This window comes from Haliotis rubra, unplaced genomic scaffold (assembly GCF_003918875.1).
Source record: "Haliotis rubra isolate DU_JTF1 unplaced genomic scaffold, ASM391887v1 Scf195, whole genome shotgun sequence".
NCBI classification, from domain to species: Eukaryota; Metazoa; Mollusca; class Gastropoda; order Lepetellida; family Haliotidae; genus Haliotis; species Haliotis rubra.
In genome coordinates this window covers 134493-149572 of record NW_025765947.1, presented here as the reverse complement: position 1 = coordinate 149572, position 15080 = coordinate 134493, and the positions used below count along the sequence as shown (strand labels likewise).

The 15080-nt window shown below is 41.6% G+C and overlaps 1 protein-coding gene across 1 annotated transcript in view; it reads left to right on the top strand.

Annotated features, from left to right (window-relative positions):
• The window catches only part of LOC124274836 (EF-hand calcium-binding domain-containing protein 6-like), a 67430-nt gene extending 52350 nt beyond the window's left edge, over window positions 1-15080 (top strand). The window contains exons 22-30 of the mRNA XM_046710199.1: window positions 1166-1396; window positions 3166-3321; window positions 4024-4225; window positions 5106-5294; window positions 5812-6042; window positions 10938-11144; window positions 11554-11755; window positions 12345-12532; window positions 14170-15080. Coding sequence (XP_046566155.1) covers window positions 1166-1396; window positions 3166-3321; window positions 4024-4225; window positions 5106-5294; window positions 5812-6042; window positions 10938-11144; window positions 11554-11755; window positions 12345-12532; window positions 14170-14445 — 1882 coding nt within the window. The 3' untranslated portion in view covers window positions 14446-15080. The remainder of the gene's footprint in view (window positions 1-1165; window positions 1397-3165; window positions 3322-4023; window positions 4226-5105; window positions 5295-5811; window positions 6043-10937; window positions 11145-11553; window positions 11756-12344; window positions 12533-14169) is intronic.

The following is a 15080-nucleotide window of genomic DNA, read 5'->3' as shown; positions in this document are numbered from 1 at the left end:
GGAAGGAAATGTTTAGTCTGTGGTAATTGTGTGTGCAGGTATGATGAGGAAGGATATGTTTAGTCTGTGGTAATTGTGTGTGCAGGTATGATGAGGAAGGATAATGTTTAGTCTGTGGTAATTGTGTGTAGGTAGGTATGTGAGGAAGGAAAATGTTTAGTCTGTAGTAATGTGTGTGTGTAGGTATGACGAGGAAGGAAATGTTTAGTCTGTGGTAATTGTGTGTGTGTAAGGTATGAAGAGGAAGGATATGTTTAGTCTGTGGTAATTGTGTGTGTAGGTATGACGAGGAAGGTTATGTTTAGTCTGTGGTAATTGTGTGTGCAGGTATGATGAGGAAGGAAATGTTTAGTCTGTGGTAATTGTGTGTGTAGGTATGACGAGGAAGGAAATGTTTAGTCTGTGTAATTCTGTGTGTAGGTATGACGAGGAAGGAAATGTTTAGTCTGGTAATTCTGTGTGTAGGTATGACGAGGAAGGAAATGTTTAGTCTGTGGTAATTGTGTGTAGGTATGACGAGGAAGGAAATGTTTAGTCTGTGGTAATTGTGTGTGTAGGTATGACGAGGAAGGAAATGTTTAGTCTGTGGTAATTGTGTGTGTAGGTATGACGAGGAAGGAAATGTTTAGTCTGTGGTAATTGTGTAGGTATGACAAGGAAGGAAATATTTAGTCTGTGGTAATTGTGTGTGCAGGTATGGCCGAGAGGAAGGATATCTTTAGTCTGTGAAGTAATTGTGTGTGTGTAGGTATGGCGAGGAAGGAAATGTTTAGTCTGTGGTAATTGTGTGTGTAGGTATGACAAGGAAGGAAATGTTTAATCTGTGGTAATTGTGTGTGTAGGTATGACGAGGAAGGAAATGTTTAGTCTGGTAATTCTGTGTAGGTATGACGAGGAAGGAAATGTTTAGTCTGTGTGGTAATTGTGTGTGTAGGTATGACGAGGAAGGAAATGTTTAGTCTGTGGTAATTCTGTGTGTAGGTATGACGAGGAAGGAAATGTTTAGTCTGTGGTAATTGTGTAGGTATGTATGACGAGGAAGGAAATGTTTAGTCTGTGGTAATTGTGTGTGTAGGTATGACGAGGAAGGAAATGTTTAGTCTGTGGTAATTGTGTGTAGGTATGACGAGGAAGGAAATGTTTAGTCTGTGGTAATTGTGTGTAGGTATGACGAGGAAGGAAAAGGGTACATATCACACCAGGACTTCCTCAACAAGTTGGGAGCGGAGAAGTTCGGACCGATGGACGAGGGGCTGAGCATGACAATCATTGATGAGAGCAAGCGCCACCTGGAGGAACACAACAGAGCCCAGCAGCTGAAGCATGAGGACATCACACAGAAACAAGCCAGTCTCGGCAGCGCCATGACGGCAGAGTGGGTCGAGAGACAGCTGAGGTCAGTACATACAGAACTTACATGGCTGGGCACTGGGCATTCAAGACTCATGTTTCGTCTCTGATATATATGATTTTGACAGAAACAAATAACTTTTTTTGAATTGAAGCGCTGGTTAGATGGGTGATTAAGAACCTGAACAAATCTGGACCTGCTTCATTTAGGGCTTCTGTAGTAAGGTGAAATGGAAACTAATTTGGTTCAGGGACTGTGAAATAGACAAAGGTCAGTGATGCCAAAATCATGGCATACTCTCCTTCCCCCTCCCCTCCCCAACTAACTAGATGCCCACAAGATATCAGAAATGTTCACTTAACTGACTCTTAGTATACAGTGATTGTTTTGTCTTGGTGAATTCTTTCCTTTCTAAAAAACTTTGTCACCTACACTTAATAAACTTCAGATGATTGTTGTTTCTGAAAAAGGGTGAATATCAAAATATAACTTTCAGGATATGATACTACCCCTTAGATTCTTTCAAAGCTTTGTTTTGCAAAAATGTATTATGCCACAACAACCATAAATCTCCTACTGGAACCTTTACTTACACCACTCATAATTTCAATGATGTTCAATTGACTAGCTACATCAGTGTTTGAAACCTTTTCTTGATGTCCACTGATGCAAAGATTTTATGACTTTTGCAGAATTTTCTTGATGTATTGAACTAAAGTTTATCAACTTGGTCAAGTGACATATGTTACAAATTTGGAACAAAACAAACATTGAGAGTAATTTGGTCTAGTTATTAACCTCAATACTGGCATTGTCAGATAAACTTAGGAAATACAGGTCGCTCTACCACCATGTACAGTGTAATAAAGCACACTTTCGCCCTGAACTCTGATAGTTAAAGCACGCTCTAGAACTCTATAATAGTTCAGGGAGAAAGTGTGCTTTATTACACTGTAATATGGTGGTAGAGCGAACTTTATTTCTTTTCTAAGATGCCAAATTTAATACTTATTGGCGATAAATCTTAGGCAGAAAACAAACAGAAAAATGGTGTCATGACCTAAATTAACAATCATCGTTCAGGGCTAACTGACGCACTGTTCTATTGACGCATCTGCTCCCCTACGTTAAGGCTTATGTTACCAGAAAAACAAAGATTAACAGTTTGATGACGTAAGTTTAGATCAGTACATGGAAGTGAAGCTCGGACTAGTCAAGCGACACTCCACATATGCATTACTGGAATGTAAACATTGTGAACATTGCTGTGTGTCTGTTTAATTGTGAGACATATCCATCGAAAAATGTAAACGTGATGTTTCCACCAGTGATGGGAGCCGAGTGAAGCAACTGCAAACCCCAAAACGGTGTGCTACGGAGTAGTTTACTGTAGAAGGCTGTACGAGGCGATGACACCTGACATGAATCATGTCGTCATTTACCAAGAGTATGTTCGATTACGAGGGGGCAGACTAGAATGGCGCAGTGGCGTTAATACATTGTGACGTAATGCAAAAAGCGTTAATTTTATCGTCTGATAAAGTACTGTTGGCACCTGATCTTTCACCGATGTATCTTAGAAAACCAGTTAATAGTCAAATGGTTCAGTTTGTGACAATATGCAGATTTTTAGAATTTTGTCATGCATTGCAGTCAGTGATGTATTTTCATCGAAACAATTATTTTATTTATTTTTCATTTGTTCATTTGTTTGCTTGGACATTCAGTCATTTGAAGTTGGTATCTCTTGATACGGACTAACTGACAAAACCGCTGTAGACAAACTATAAGCCTGTGGCTATGTGTCTGTGTAGGGATCGGATAAGAGACCACTACATCGACTTCTACTCTGCGTTCCGAAAGTACGACACCAAGAAGAGGGGTTGGCTGTCACCAACAGAGATACAGAAGGTGCTGGTTGACCTCAACTTCTTCATCAGTGATGACGAGTTTGACAGTCTGCTGGACAGGTAGGACTACGACATAACTGAATTATATGTCTGCCATGTTTTCTCAATAACTGACCTCATGGGGATTCCAGGTTTGTCAATGAATGTTTGTTTTTTTATAAAGGTGAAGGCCATTTTCACTTGTCCATAACTTTGTTTGGATGAAGATCACCTCAATGGTCTTCAACTAGCGGCTATTCTTGGTGAAAATAGATCCCCAGCAAGCTATGTTTGTGTTCGAACTGACTTAATGAATTGCCTTTTTAATGGAACTGAGTGCCACATTGTAAAGTGATAAATTTTGTATTTATGTTTACTACACACCCTATTTCTTTGTTAGTTGCCATGGTTACTTGCCATGGTTATACGTAAGTCATGTCGGGGGGAGTGAGTGGGTGGTGGTGGTCATGGCTAGCCTAAAAAGTCACAAAATTCCCTCTTGGCTGATAAAGTTGACCTCTACCATTCAGACTCAATGTATTTTTCCCATGTGACATGTAAGTCAGATGAGAGTAACATCCTTCACCCAGCCAGACTTCAGAGATGTAATTTGCTGTTTGTAGTGGATATTTTGTAACAATGTACATGGTTTAATAGTAGAAACCCTACTGTAAACAATTTCATTTCCAAATGTAAAATCTTCCAAGTCATGAAGGCAAACTAACCATTCTGCCTGCAGTGCAAAGATCCATCGTAGATAATTTTGACCTTTAATTGTTACAGGCTTGGGCTGCACTCTGACAGAAGCCGATTGGACTACAGCATGTTCCTCAAGGCATTCCAAGATGGCCGCAAGTCGTCTTATGGTGACCGAGAAGGTCCGCAGCAAGATGTCAGTATCGAGGAGCATCACGGTCTGCATCCGGTTGATGCAGAGACCAAGCTACACAACAAGATGAGGACACAAGCAGATGCTATAGGAAGGGTATGTACAGATAAATGCCAAGGTGGAAACACTATGATGCAAGATTTTGCATTTTGTAAATATTATTTTCTCCCTGATTAGAAGAGCGAATTTACCTGTTATTCATTTACCTACTTCCTTATGATAAGATTTCACTGTTATATATTTGTTAGCAGTGCATGTCCTAATTATGAAATACAAACGACATCATTAAGAATATACATATACTAGATATAATTATATATTTCATGCAATTTCAGCTCAAAGGAATTGTTGATAATACAATGTAGTGTTGCCATGCACTGTGACATAATGTTACAGGAAAAATGGCGTCTTATTTCAATGTACAAATTACTGCTATGACAATAAGCTGATCATAAAGAAGAAAACAGGTTCGTTTGACATTTACTAGTGAAGTGCCAGGTTAGAATTGATCTTCAGTATCCCATGCTTGTTGTAGGAGGTGACTAATGGGATCGGATGGTCAGACTCGCTGACTTGTTTGACACATGTCATTGTATCCCAATTGTGTAGATCGATACTCATGCTGTTGATCACTGGATTGTCTGGTCCAGACTCTGCCATATAGCTGAATATTGCCGAGTCGGGGGCATAAAACTAGTCACTCACTCACTCATTTAACATTTTTTGCCAACATGAAAATACCAGAATGTGAAGACTCGTCATTATCTCCCTTGTTCTTGTTATCGATATTTCATATATTTTGCAGTAACGTTACATATCATGCACAGCAATGCATTATTTGATATGTTTGAGCAGAAAGCACTCACCTACAAGTGTATTAAATCTACCTTCTTGTTTATTTTTATGTACATACAATCAGAGAGATATGAAATTATCTTATCTTAAGACCATCTATAACCTATTCATTTCCCAACAGGCGTTTGCAGCCTTTGACAAGCATGACAAGGGTAAGATCTCGGTGCAAGACTTCCGTCGTGTTCTGGATCTGTTCTGCTTCAAGATGTCCGAACCTCAGTGGAAACACCTCAAGTCCAAGCTGAGGTTGGTGGACAACATGGTGGACTACACAACATTCCTCGGCCAGTACGGCAACACAGAGCAGCAGGTACACCTGGGAAACTTGGTGGTGACTGAAAATCTTTCTCATGAGAATGAAGTTGTATATTCCAATAATTTGTAACTTGGTTGAAGTTATTTCATTGCATTCGAGTTACATGTCAGTGGTGGTATGTACAGGATCTGTAAAATACAAGTTGAACCTAGCATTTTGATTTTCTAAAGATGGCAATGATTCTTTAAAAAGTGATGATAAATATAAACAGCTCCAGCAGAGACCCCTACTGGTGCCATGGTATGATGCTAGGACAGTTTTTGGGAATGTAATGTATAACACAATTATGTTTGACATTTTTGGGTCTCTGTTGCCTTGACCATAGTGCCCTGACCTTGGGATGTCGACCTTTTGTCCTTGACCATCATGCCTTGACTTTTGTGGATTGACCTTTGTGCCTTGACCTTGGTAATTTGACATTTGCGCTTTGACTTCCATGACTTGACCTTTGACATTATCGCCTTGACCTTTGTTCCTTGACGTTTGAACATTGACCTTTGTGGTTGACCAGGACCAGGAACGTTGGTTAGGCATCCTTCAGGAGTCTATGAAAGGCCGACAAGGCACGCAGCTGATGGCCGTGGACGAAGTGCAGGAGAGGCTCCAAGAGGCAGTCACTGCTCACTACTACAACCTCGACAGAGACTTTGCCGACATTGATTATGCCAGGATTGGAGTGGTACCAAAGGATGACTTCCGGGAGGTGCTACAGAAGCATGTGTTCCGGCTCACAGATGATCAGGTGTGTTGAAGGGAGGTAGCAATATAATCGTGTGACCATGGTAACCTACAGAAACATGTGTTCCGGCTCACAGATGATCAGGTGTGTTGAAGGGAGGTAGCAATATAATCGTGTGACCATGGTAACCTACAGAAACATGTGTTCCGGCTCACAGATGATCAGGTGTGTTGAAGGGAGGTAGCAATATAATCGTGTGACCATGGTAACCTACAGAAACACGTGTTCCGGCTCACAGATGATCAGGTGTGTTGAAGGGAGGTAGCAATATAATCGTGTGACCATGGTAACCTACAGAAACATGTGTTCCGGCTCCAGCTCACAGATGATCAGGTGTGTTGAAGGAAGGGTGAGGTAGCAATATAATCGTGTGACCATGGTAACCTACAGAAACATGTGTTCCGGCTCACAGATGATCAGGTGTGTTGAAGGGAGGTAGCAATATAATCGCAGTGACCATGGTAACCTACAGAAACATGTGTTCCGCTCACAGATGATCAGGTGTGTTGAAGGGAGGTAGCAATATAATCGCAGTGACCATGGTAACCTACAGAAACATGTGTTCCGGCTCGCAGATGATCAGGTGTGTTGAAGGGAGGTAGCAATATAATCTTGTGACCATGGTAACCTACAGAAACACGTGTTCGGCTCACAGATGATCAGGTGTGTTGAAGGGAGGTAGCAATATAATCGTGTGACCATGGTAACCTACAGAAACATGTTTCCGGCTCACAGATGATCAGGTGTGTTGAAGGGAGGTAGCAATATAATCGTGTGACCATGGTAACCTACAGAAACATGTGTTCCGCTCACAGATGATCAGGTGTGTTGAAGGGAGGTAGCAATATAATCGTGTGACCATGGTAACCTACAGAAACATGTGTGTCCGCTCACAGATGATCAGGTGTGTTGAAGGGAGGTAGCAATATAATCGTGTGACCATGGTAACCTACAGAAACATGTGTTCCGGCTCACAGATGATCAGGTGTGTTGAAGGGAGGTAGCAATATAATCGTGTGACCATGGTAACCTACAGAAACATGTGTTCCGGCTCACAGATGATCAGGTGTGTTGAAGGGAGGTAGCAATATAATCGTGTGACCATGGTAACCTACAGAAACATGTGTTCCGGCTCACAGATGATCAGGTGTGTTGAAGGGAGGTAGCAATATAATCGTGTGACCATGGTAACCTACAGAAACATGTGTTCCGGCTCACAGATGATCCAGGTGTGTTGAAGGGAGGTAGCAATATAATCGCAGACCATGGTAACCTACAGAAACATGTGTTCGGCTCACAGATGATCAGGTGTGTTGAAGGGAGGTAGCAATATAATCGTTGTGACCATGGTAACCTACAGAAACATGTGTTCCGGCTCACAGATGATCAGGTGTGTTGAAGGGAGGTAGCAATATAATCGTGTGACCATGGTAACCTACAGAAACATGTGTTCGGCTCACAGATGATCAGGTGTGTTGAAGGGAGGTAGCAATATAATCGTGTGACCATGGTAACCTACAGAAACATGTGTTCCGGGTGTGTTGAAGGGAGAGGTAGCTCACAGATGATCAGGTGTGTTGAAGGGAGGTAGCAATATAATCGTTGTGACCATGGTAACCTACAGAAACATGTGTTCCGGCTCACAGATGATCAGGTGTGTTGAAGGGAGGTAGCAATATAATCGTGTGACCATGGTAACCTACAGAAACATGTGTTCCGGCTCACAGATGATCAGGTGTGTTGAAGGGAGGTAGCAATATAATCGTGTGACCATGGTAACCTACAGAAACATGTGTTCCGGCTCACAGATGATCAGGTGTGTTGAAGGGAGGTAGCAATATAATCGTGTGACCATGGTAACCTACAGAAACATGTGTTCCGGCTCACAGATGATCAGGTGTGTTGAAGGGAGGTAGCAATATAATCGTGTGACCGGTGGTGACCATGGTAACCTACAGAAACATGTGTTCCGGCTCACAGATGATCAGGTGTGTTTGAAGGGAGGTAGCAATATAATCGTGTGACCATGGTAACCTACAGAAACATGTGTTCCGGCTCACAGATGATCAGGTGTGTTGAAGGGAGGTAGCAATATAATCGTGGTGACCATGGTAACCTACAGAAACATGTGTTCCGGCTCACAGATGATCAGGTGTTGTTGAAGGGGAGGTAATATAATAATCGTGTGACCATGGTAACCTACAGAAACATGTGTTCCGGCTCACAGATGATCAGGTGTGTTGAAGGGAGGTAGCAATATAATCGATGTGACCATGGTAACCTACAGAAACATGTGTTCCGGGTCACAGATGATCAGGTGTGTTGAAGGGAGGTAGTAATATAATCGTGTGACCATGGTAACCTACAGAAACATGTGTTCCGGCTCACAGATGATCAGGTGTGTTGAAGGGAGGTAGCAATATAATCGTGTGACCATGGTAACCTACAGAAACATGTGTTCCGGCTCACAGATGATCAGGTGTGTTGAAGGGAGGTAGCAATATAATCGTGTGACCATGGTAACCTACAGAAACATGTGTTCCGGCCTCACAGATGATCAGGTGTGTTGAAGGGAGGTAGCAATATAATCGTGTGACCATGGTAACCTACAGAAACATGTGTTCCGGCTCACAGATGATCAGGTGTGTTGAAGGGAGGTAGCAATATAATCGTGTGACCATGGTAACCTACAGAAACATGTGTTCCGGCTCACAGATGATCAGGTGTGTTGAAGGGAGCAATATAATCGGTGACCAACAACCTACAGAAACATGTCCGGCTCACAGATGATCAGGTGTTGAAGGGGAGGTAGCAAATAATATAATTCCGTGGTGACCATGGTAACCTACAGAAACATGTGTTCCGGCTCACAGATGATCAGGTGTGTTGAAGGGAGGTAGCAATATAATCGATGTGACCATGGTAACCTACAGAAACATGTGTTCATGATGATCAGGTGTGTTGAAGGGAGGTAGCAATATAATCGTGTGACCATGGTAACAGAAACATGTGTTCCGGCTCACAGATGATCAGGTGTGTTGAAGGGAGGTAGCAATATAATCGTGTGACCATGGTAACCTACAGAAACATGTGTTCCGGCTCACAGATGATCAGGTGTGTGTTGAAGGGAGGTAGCAATATAATCGTGTGACCATGGTAACCTACAGAAACATGTGTTCCGGCTCACAGATGATCAGGTGTGTTGAAGGGAGGTAGCAATATAATCGTGTGACCATGGTAACCTACAGAAACATGTGTTCCGGCTCACAGATGATCAGGTGTGTTGAAGGGAGGTAGCAATATAATCGTGTGACCATGGTAACCTACAGAAACATGTGTTCCGCTCACAGATGATCAGGTGTGTTGAAGGGAGGTAGCAATATAATCGCGGTGACCATGGTAACCTACAGAAACATGTGTTCCGGTAACCTAGCTCACAGATGATGTGTTGAAGGGAGGTAGCAATATAATCGTGTGACCATGAAGGGAGAAGTAGCACAGATGATAATCGTTGAAGGGAGGTAGACCATGGACCATGGTAACCTACAGAAACATGTGTTCCGGCTCACAGATGATCAGGTGTGTTGAAGGGAGGTAGCAATATAATCGTGTGACCATGGTAACCTACAGAAACATGTGTTCCTGGCTCACAGATGATCAGGTGTGTTGAAGGGAGGTAGCAATATAATCGTGTGACCATGGTAACCTACAGAAACATGTGTTCCGGCTCACAGATGATCAGGTGTGTTGAAGGGAGGTAGCAATATAATCGTGTGACCATGGTAACCTACAGAAACATGTGTTCCGGCTCACAGATGATCAGGTGTGTTGAAGGGAGGTAGCAATATAATCGTGTGACCATGGTAACCTACAGAAACACGTGTTCCGCTCACAGATGATCAGGTGTGTTGAAGGGAGGTAGCAATATAATCGTGTGACCATGGTAACCTACAGAAACATGTGTTCCGGCTCACAGATGATCAGGTGTGTTGAAGGGAGGTAGCAATATAATCGTGTGACCATGGTAACCTACAGAAACATGTGTTCCGGCTCACAGATGATCAGGTGTGTTGAAGGGAGGTAGCAATATAATCGTGTGACCATGGTAACCTACAGAATCACATCTTGAGGCAAACAGATGAGTGAGTGAGTGTAGTATTACACTGCTTTTAGCAATATTCCAGCAATATCACGGTGTGAGACACCAGAAATGAGCTTTACACATTGTACCCACGTGGGAATTGAACCCGGGTCTTCAGCGTCATGAGTGGACGCTTTAACCACTAGGCTACCCCACTGCCCTGCTAACAGAGGAACTGAGATGGAAATAGTAATACTTTCAGTGAAACCATGGTAACCAAGAGTATGAAACATGAGATGTTTCTCTTTGTGTTGCCATTGTACATATTGCATCAAATCAGACATTAAGGTGATGTTAGGAAAATATCAGCTGAAGTGGATGGGAATATATACCAGATGATTAAAATTCATCCAGATACCATTGTTGGATATTATATGGACATATGACTACCATGGACTTCTATATGCTGTATGTTAATGGTGGATATCAATACACTTGAATAGAAGGAAACATATGTACATGTGAATCATGACAGTGTTATTGGTTACAGAACCTTTATTTAGAAAGATATACTGTACTTAAAATGTTTATCATATCTAACTTTTGTAATAACATTAAACATACATTTTTTTAGATAATGGTGTCTGAATTTTTTTTATAAAATTGAAAAACTAATGGTATAAATTTCATACTCTTAATTTTAATTAAATTTAAAATGCACACAAAATCAATTCTTCTTGTATTTATTTGAAAGATCTGTCATTAATGTTTTCAGACAGCTTCACCTACATACTATTCGACATGATTTTGCTTGTAGTTTGAGAAGCTCTGGAGTTCTCTGCCGGTCAACGACTTCGGCAATATAGATTACAAGGAATTCCTGCAGCAGTTCTCTGGCAGTGGTGATGCTCCTCCCATGTCTCAACCAGCCAATGAGATGGTACCGCCACCTGAAGCAAACCCATCACAAGCTATATTTGGAAACCGACCACAAACGTCGGCATCAACAAGGGCGCCATCTAGGGTGTGTGTTTTGAAGAACAAACTTCTTGACTGAGATCTGATACCAATGCCTTACTGACTGACACTGAGAGTGACATAGTTCTTCATACGTTTCCATGGTTACAAGATCTTTGTTCTTTTAGAATCTTTTTGGGAGAGTAGCTGGTAGCTTCTGGTGACCAGTGGTAAATGTGCTAACTTTGTTAAGTGGACAGACATATTGGAAATGAACAGGGGTAATGATTCCTTAATCTTCCCTGGATTCGGAAATAGTTGATGTTTTTTGTTGTGTCACTTTGTTTTTTAAAGTGAAAATGGACATTGTTGCAAAACTATGTTACTTTTATAAAATGCATATTTTGAAATTAGAACTGAATTTTTTAATCGATGTAAGTACTCCTAATCTGACGGATCTGTGTATTTTTCAACAGCTAGAAGAACAACGTCCCGCCACCATGCAGTCACTCGCCATGTCACGCTCCATGTCACGCATGTCCACACCACTTGTTAATGCTGACATGGCAGAACGGCGCCTCAAGGAGGTCATCTTCCGTAACTGGAAGGAGATCCAGCGCCAGTGTCGCCATTATGATCCTGCCAATACTGGCACCATTGACATCTATGACTTCAGAGGTTGGAACAAATCTTAATTACATTTCAGTTATACAAAGTTTGTGTCTTGAATAACTCTATAATGGCGGCCTGTTGATTAGACAATCCAGTGATTGATATTGTAAGGAACAAACCATGTTACCGTGGTATGATTGGCTTGACGACACAATCCACTGGCCTTTTATGACTTAATAAGATGAAACTTGTAAGGCCAGACCAGTTATATTTCTTGTTTTATGGATTTTGTCCTCAGAAAACCTAAATAAAATCACCAGTCAAAAGTACTTTATTTTTACTAAAAGCCAATTTATGAATTGAATATGGGGCAAAAACAATCAAACAATTTTTTTGTAAGTTTACATTTTTGGCCAATAAAAACATGATCATTTTATTTTTTGAGCAGGGAAAAATAATTTTTTTTTTTTTTCCTTATTCTTAAAAACTGTATGACCGGTGGATCCGTAAAACAATAAATAAAATTGGTCTGGCGTAACAGTGATATAAAGTTTAAAGGAAATCCATTTGACATAATTCTTCATCTCACATATACCAGATAACATAACCCTTGCTTGATAAGCCACTGTAATACAACTCCAACTTTTGTTTCCAGACATCATGAGTGCTTTCGGCGTACAAATGCCACCAGAAGACTTCCGCAGGATTGTCACCAAGTTTGACCTTCAGGAAAACGGCACATTCTCCTATGCAGAGTTTCTGCGACACTTCCTGTTGAATCTCAAGCAGAGAGAAAACTCCAGTCTTCTGTCACGGCAGAAGATTCACCCCCCGAAGATGACAGTATGTAGCTCTCATGGTCTTGCATATGGGCAGTTGTGTTTCTGTAGCATGTGTGTCTGTGCCCTGCAGGGTTCCTGGGTAGAGTAATGGGTATTGGGTGGTTACATTGGGTGTACTGTGGACCCCAGTACTCCATACATGTCAGAGATCACTATTGAGTATTGGGTGGTTACGTTGGGTGTACTGTGGACCCCAGTACTCCATACATGTCAGAGATCACTATTGAGTATTGGTTGGTTACATTGGGTGTACTGTGGACCCCAGTACTCCATACATGTCAGAGATCACTATTGAGTATTGGGTGGTTACTTTGGGTGTACGGTGGACCCCAGTACTCCATACATGTCAGAGATCACTATTGAGTATTGGGTGGTTACTTTGGGTGTACTGTGGACCCCAGTACCCCATGCATGTCAGAGATTACTATTGGAGGTGATGGATGTGTATTGGATGGCCACAATGTGTGAACTGTAGGTCCCCAGTACATGTAGGTAACTAATGAGGATTTTATGGTTGCAGTGTGTGAACTGTAGGTCCCAAGTAACCACTACATTTAGGAGGTGATGAATGTGTATTGGATGGCAACAAAGTGTAAACTGTAGGTCCCAAGTAACCACTACATTTAGGAGATGATGAATGTGTATTGGATGGTAACAATGTGTAAACTGTAGGTCCCAAGTAACCACTACATTTAGGAGGTGAAGAATGTGTATTGGATGGCCACAATGTGTAAACTGTAGGTCCCAAGTAACCAGTACATTTAGGAGATGATAAATGTGTATTGGATGGTAACAATGTGTAAACTGTAGGTCCCAAGTAACCACTACATTTAGGAGGTGAAGAATGTGTATTGGATGGCCACAATGTATTGGATTGCCACAATGTGTAAACTGTAAACTGGTCCCAAGTAACCACTACATTTAGGAGGTGAAGAATGTGTATTGGATGGCCACAATGTGTAAACTGTAGGTCCCAAGTAACCACTACATTTAGGAGGTGACGAATGTGTATTGAATGGCCACAATGTGTAAACTGTAGGTCCCAAGTAACCACTATATTTAGGAGGTGGCGAATGTGTATTGGATATGTAATAATAATGGATTGCATGGATAGTTGCTTACGTTAACTGTTGGTTTGTCTGGCCCAGGCACCCGTGAAGATCCGGGTTAGAATTGATCTTCAGTAACCCATGCTTGTCGTAAGAGGCGACTAACGGGATCTGGTGGTCAGGCTCGCTGACTTGGTTGACACATGTCATCGGTTCCCAATTATGCAGATCGATGCTCATGCTGTTGATCACTGGATTGTCTGGTCCAGACTCGATTATTTACAGACTGCCGCCATATAGTTTGGAATATTGCTGAGTGCCGCGATAAAACTAAACTCACTCACCCATTCACTCACTCCGGCCCAGGCTTGGCATGACACAGCTGGAATGTTGCTGACTGCTTCATGAAATAACATTCACTCATTCATCCAGCTCCCAATGTTGCATAAGATCGACAGTCATGGTAGCTTCACTGAAAGACTGCAGTTAATTTCTCTTAAAAGAAGTACCTAAAACTTAATATGTCAATATACCAGTTATTTCGAGGTGCACTCAAGCACTGAAAGAACCTTTCCACCATTTGTCACAGATCCAGCCAGGCGTTACAAGTGACAGGTTCTACGATGCAATGATGAGGCTCCGCAGTTGCGTAACAGACAACTGGAAGGAGATGAGGCGGACGTTCAGGAAGCTGGATGAGGGGGCCACAGGTGTGGTCGATGCTGTGGAATTCCGGAGGGTCCTTCGCCAGTTTAACGTTAATTTGTCGGAGGATGAGTTCTTCCATCTGATGTCCTACTATGACAAGAATGTAGGAGGTTGTATCAGCTACAATGACTTCCTGAGAGCCTATCTCAAGTCATAAGGCAACACACACACATAGCAAGCACCAGCAATACTAGATCAAAGGAATCAAAAGCAAAAGTAATGATCAAGTTCTTTAACTGAAAACACCTCTCTGTGGAGATAATATGTAGTAGCATCCAACTGACAGACTGATTCCATAATCTATCTGAAGATGTTTTCATCAATATTAAACTGATTTGAAATTTCAGATTTAAATTTAATTTTTTTGTGTTCTTTAAGGCGTATGTTAAGGCAACTGGTGTAATTATCTTCAGTCAACTGTATCATCCAAAAACACATCAAGTAGGAATACTATATCTTGACAAGTGGCTTATTGTTCACATTGGTCAATAAATATGTAAATTGTATGCAGATGAACACTTTCTATGGATAGACAACTCTTTATTGCAATAGATGTGATGTTTTGGTGTAGATGATAACACTGTTATCATAGCAAATGTTAGCATCTACACAGAAAAGTCACTTCTTAAGAAGTTGTCTATCCATAGAAAATGTTTATCTTCATCATATCAGCTTCTAAATTGTATACAGTCCAACACTGAAGTCAAAGTTGAAGGGACCTACGTAATTACTTGAGTTATGGGGCGGTGGGGTAGCCTAGTGGTTAAAGCGTCCACTCGTCACGCTGAAGAC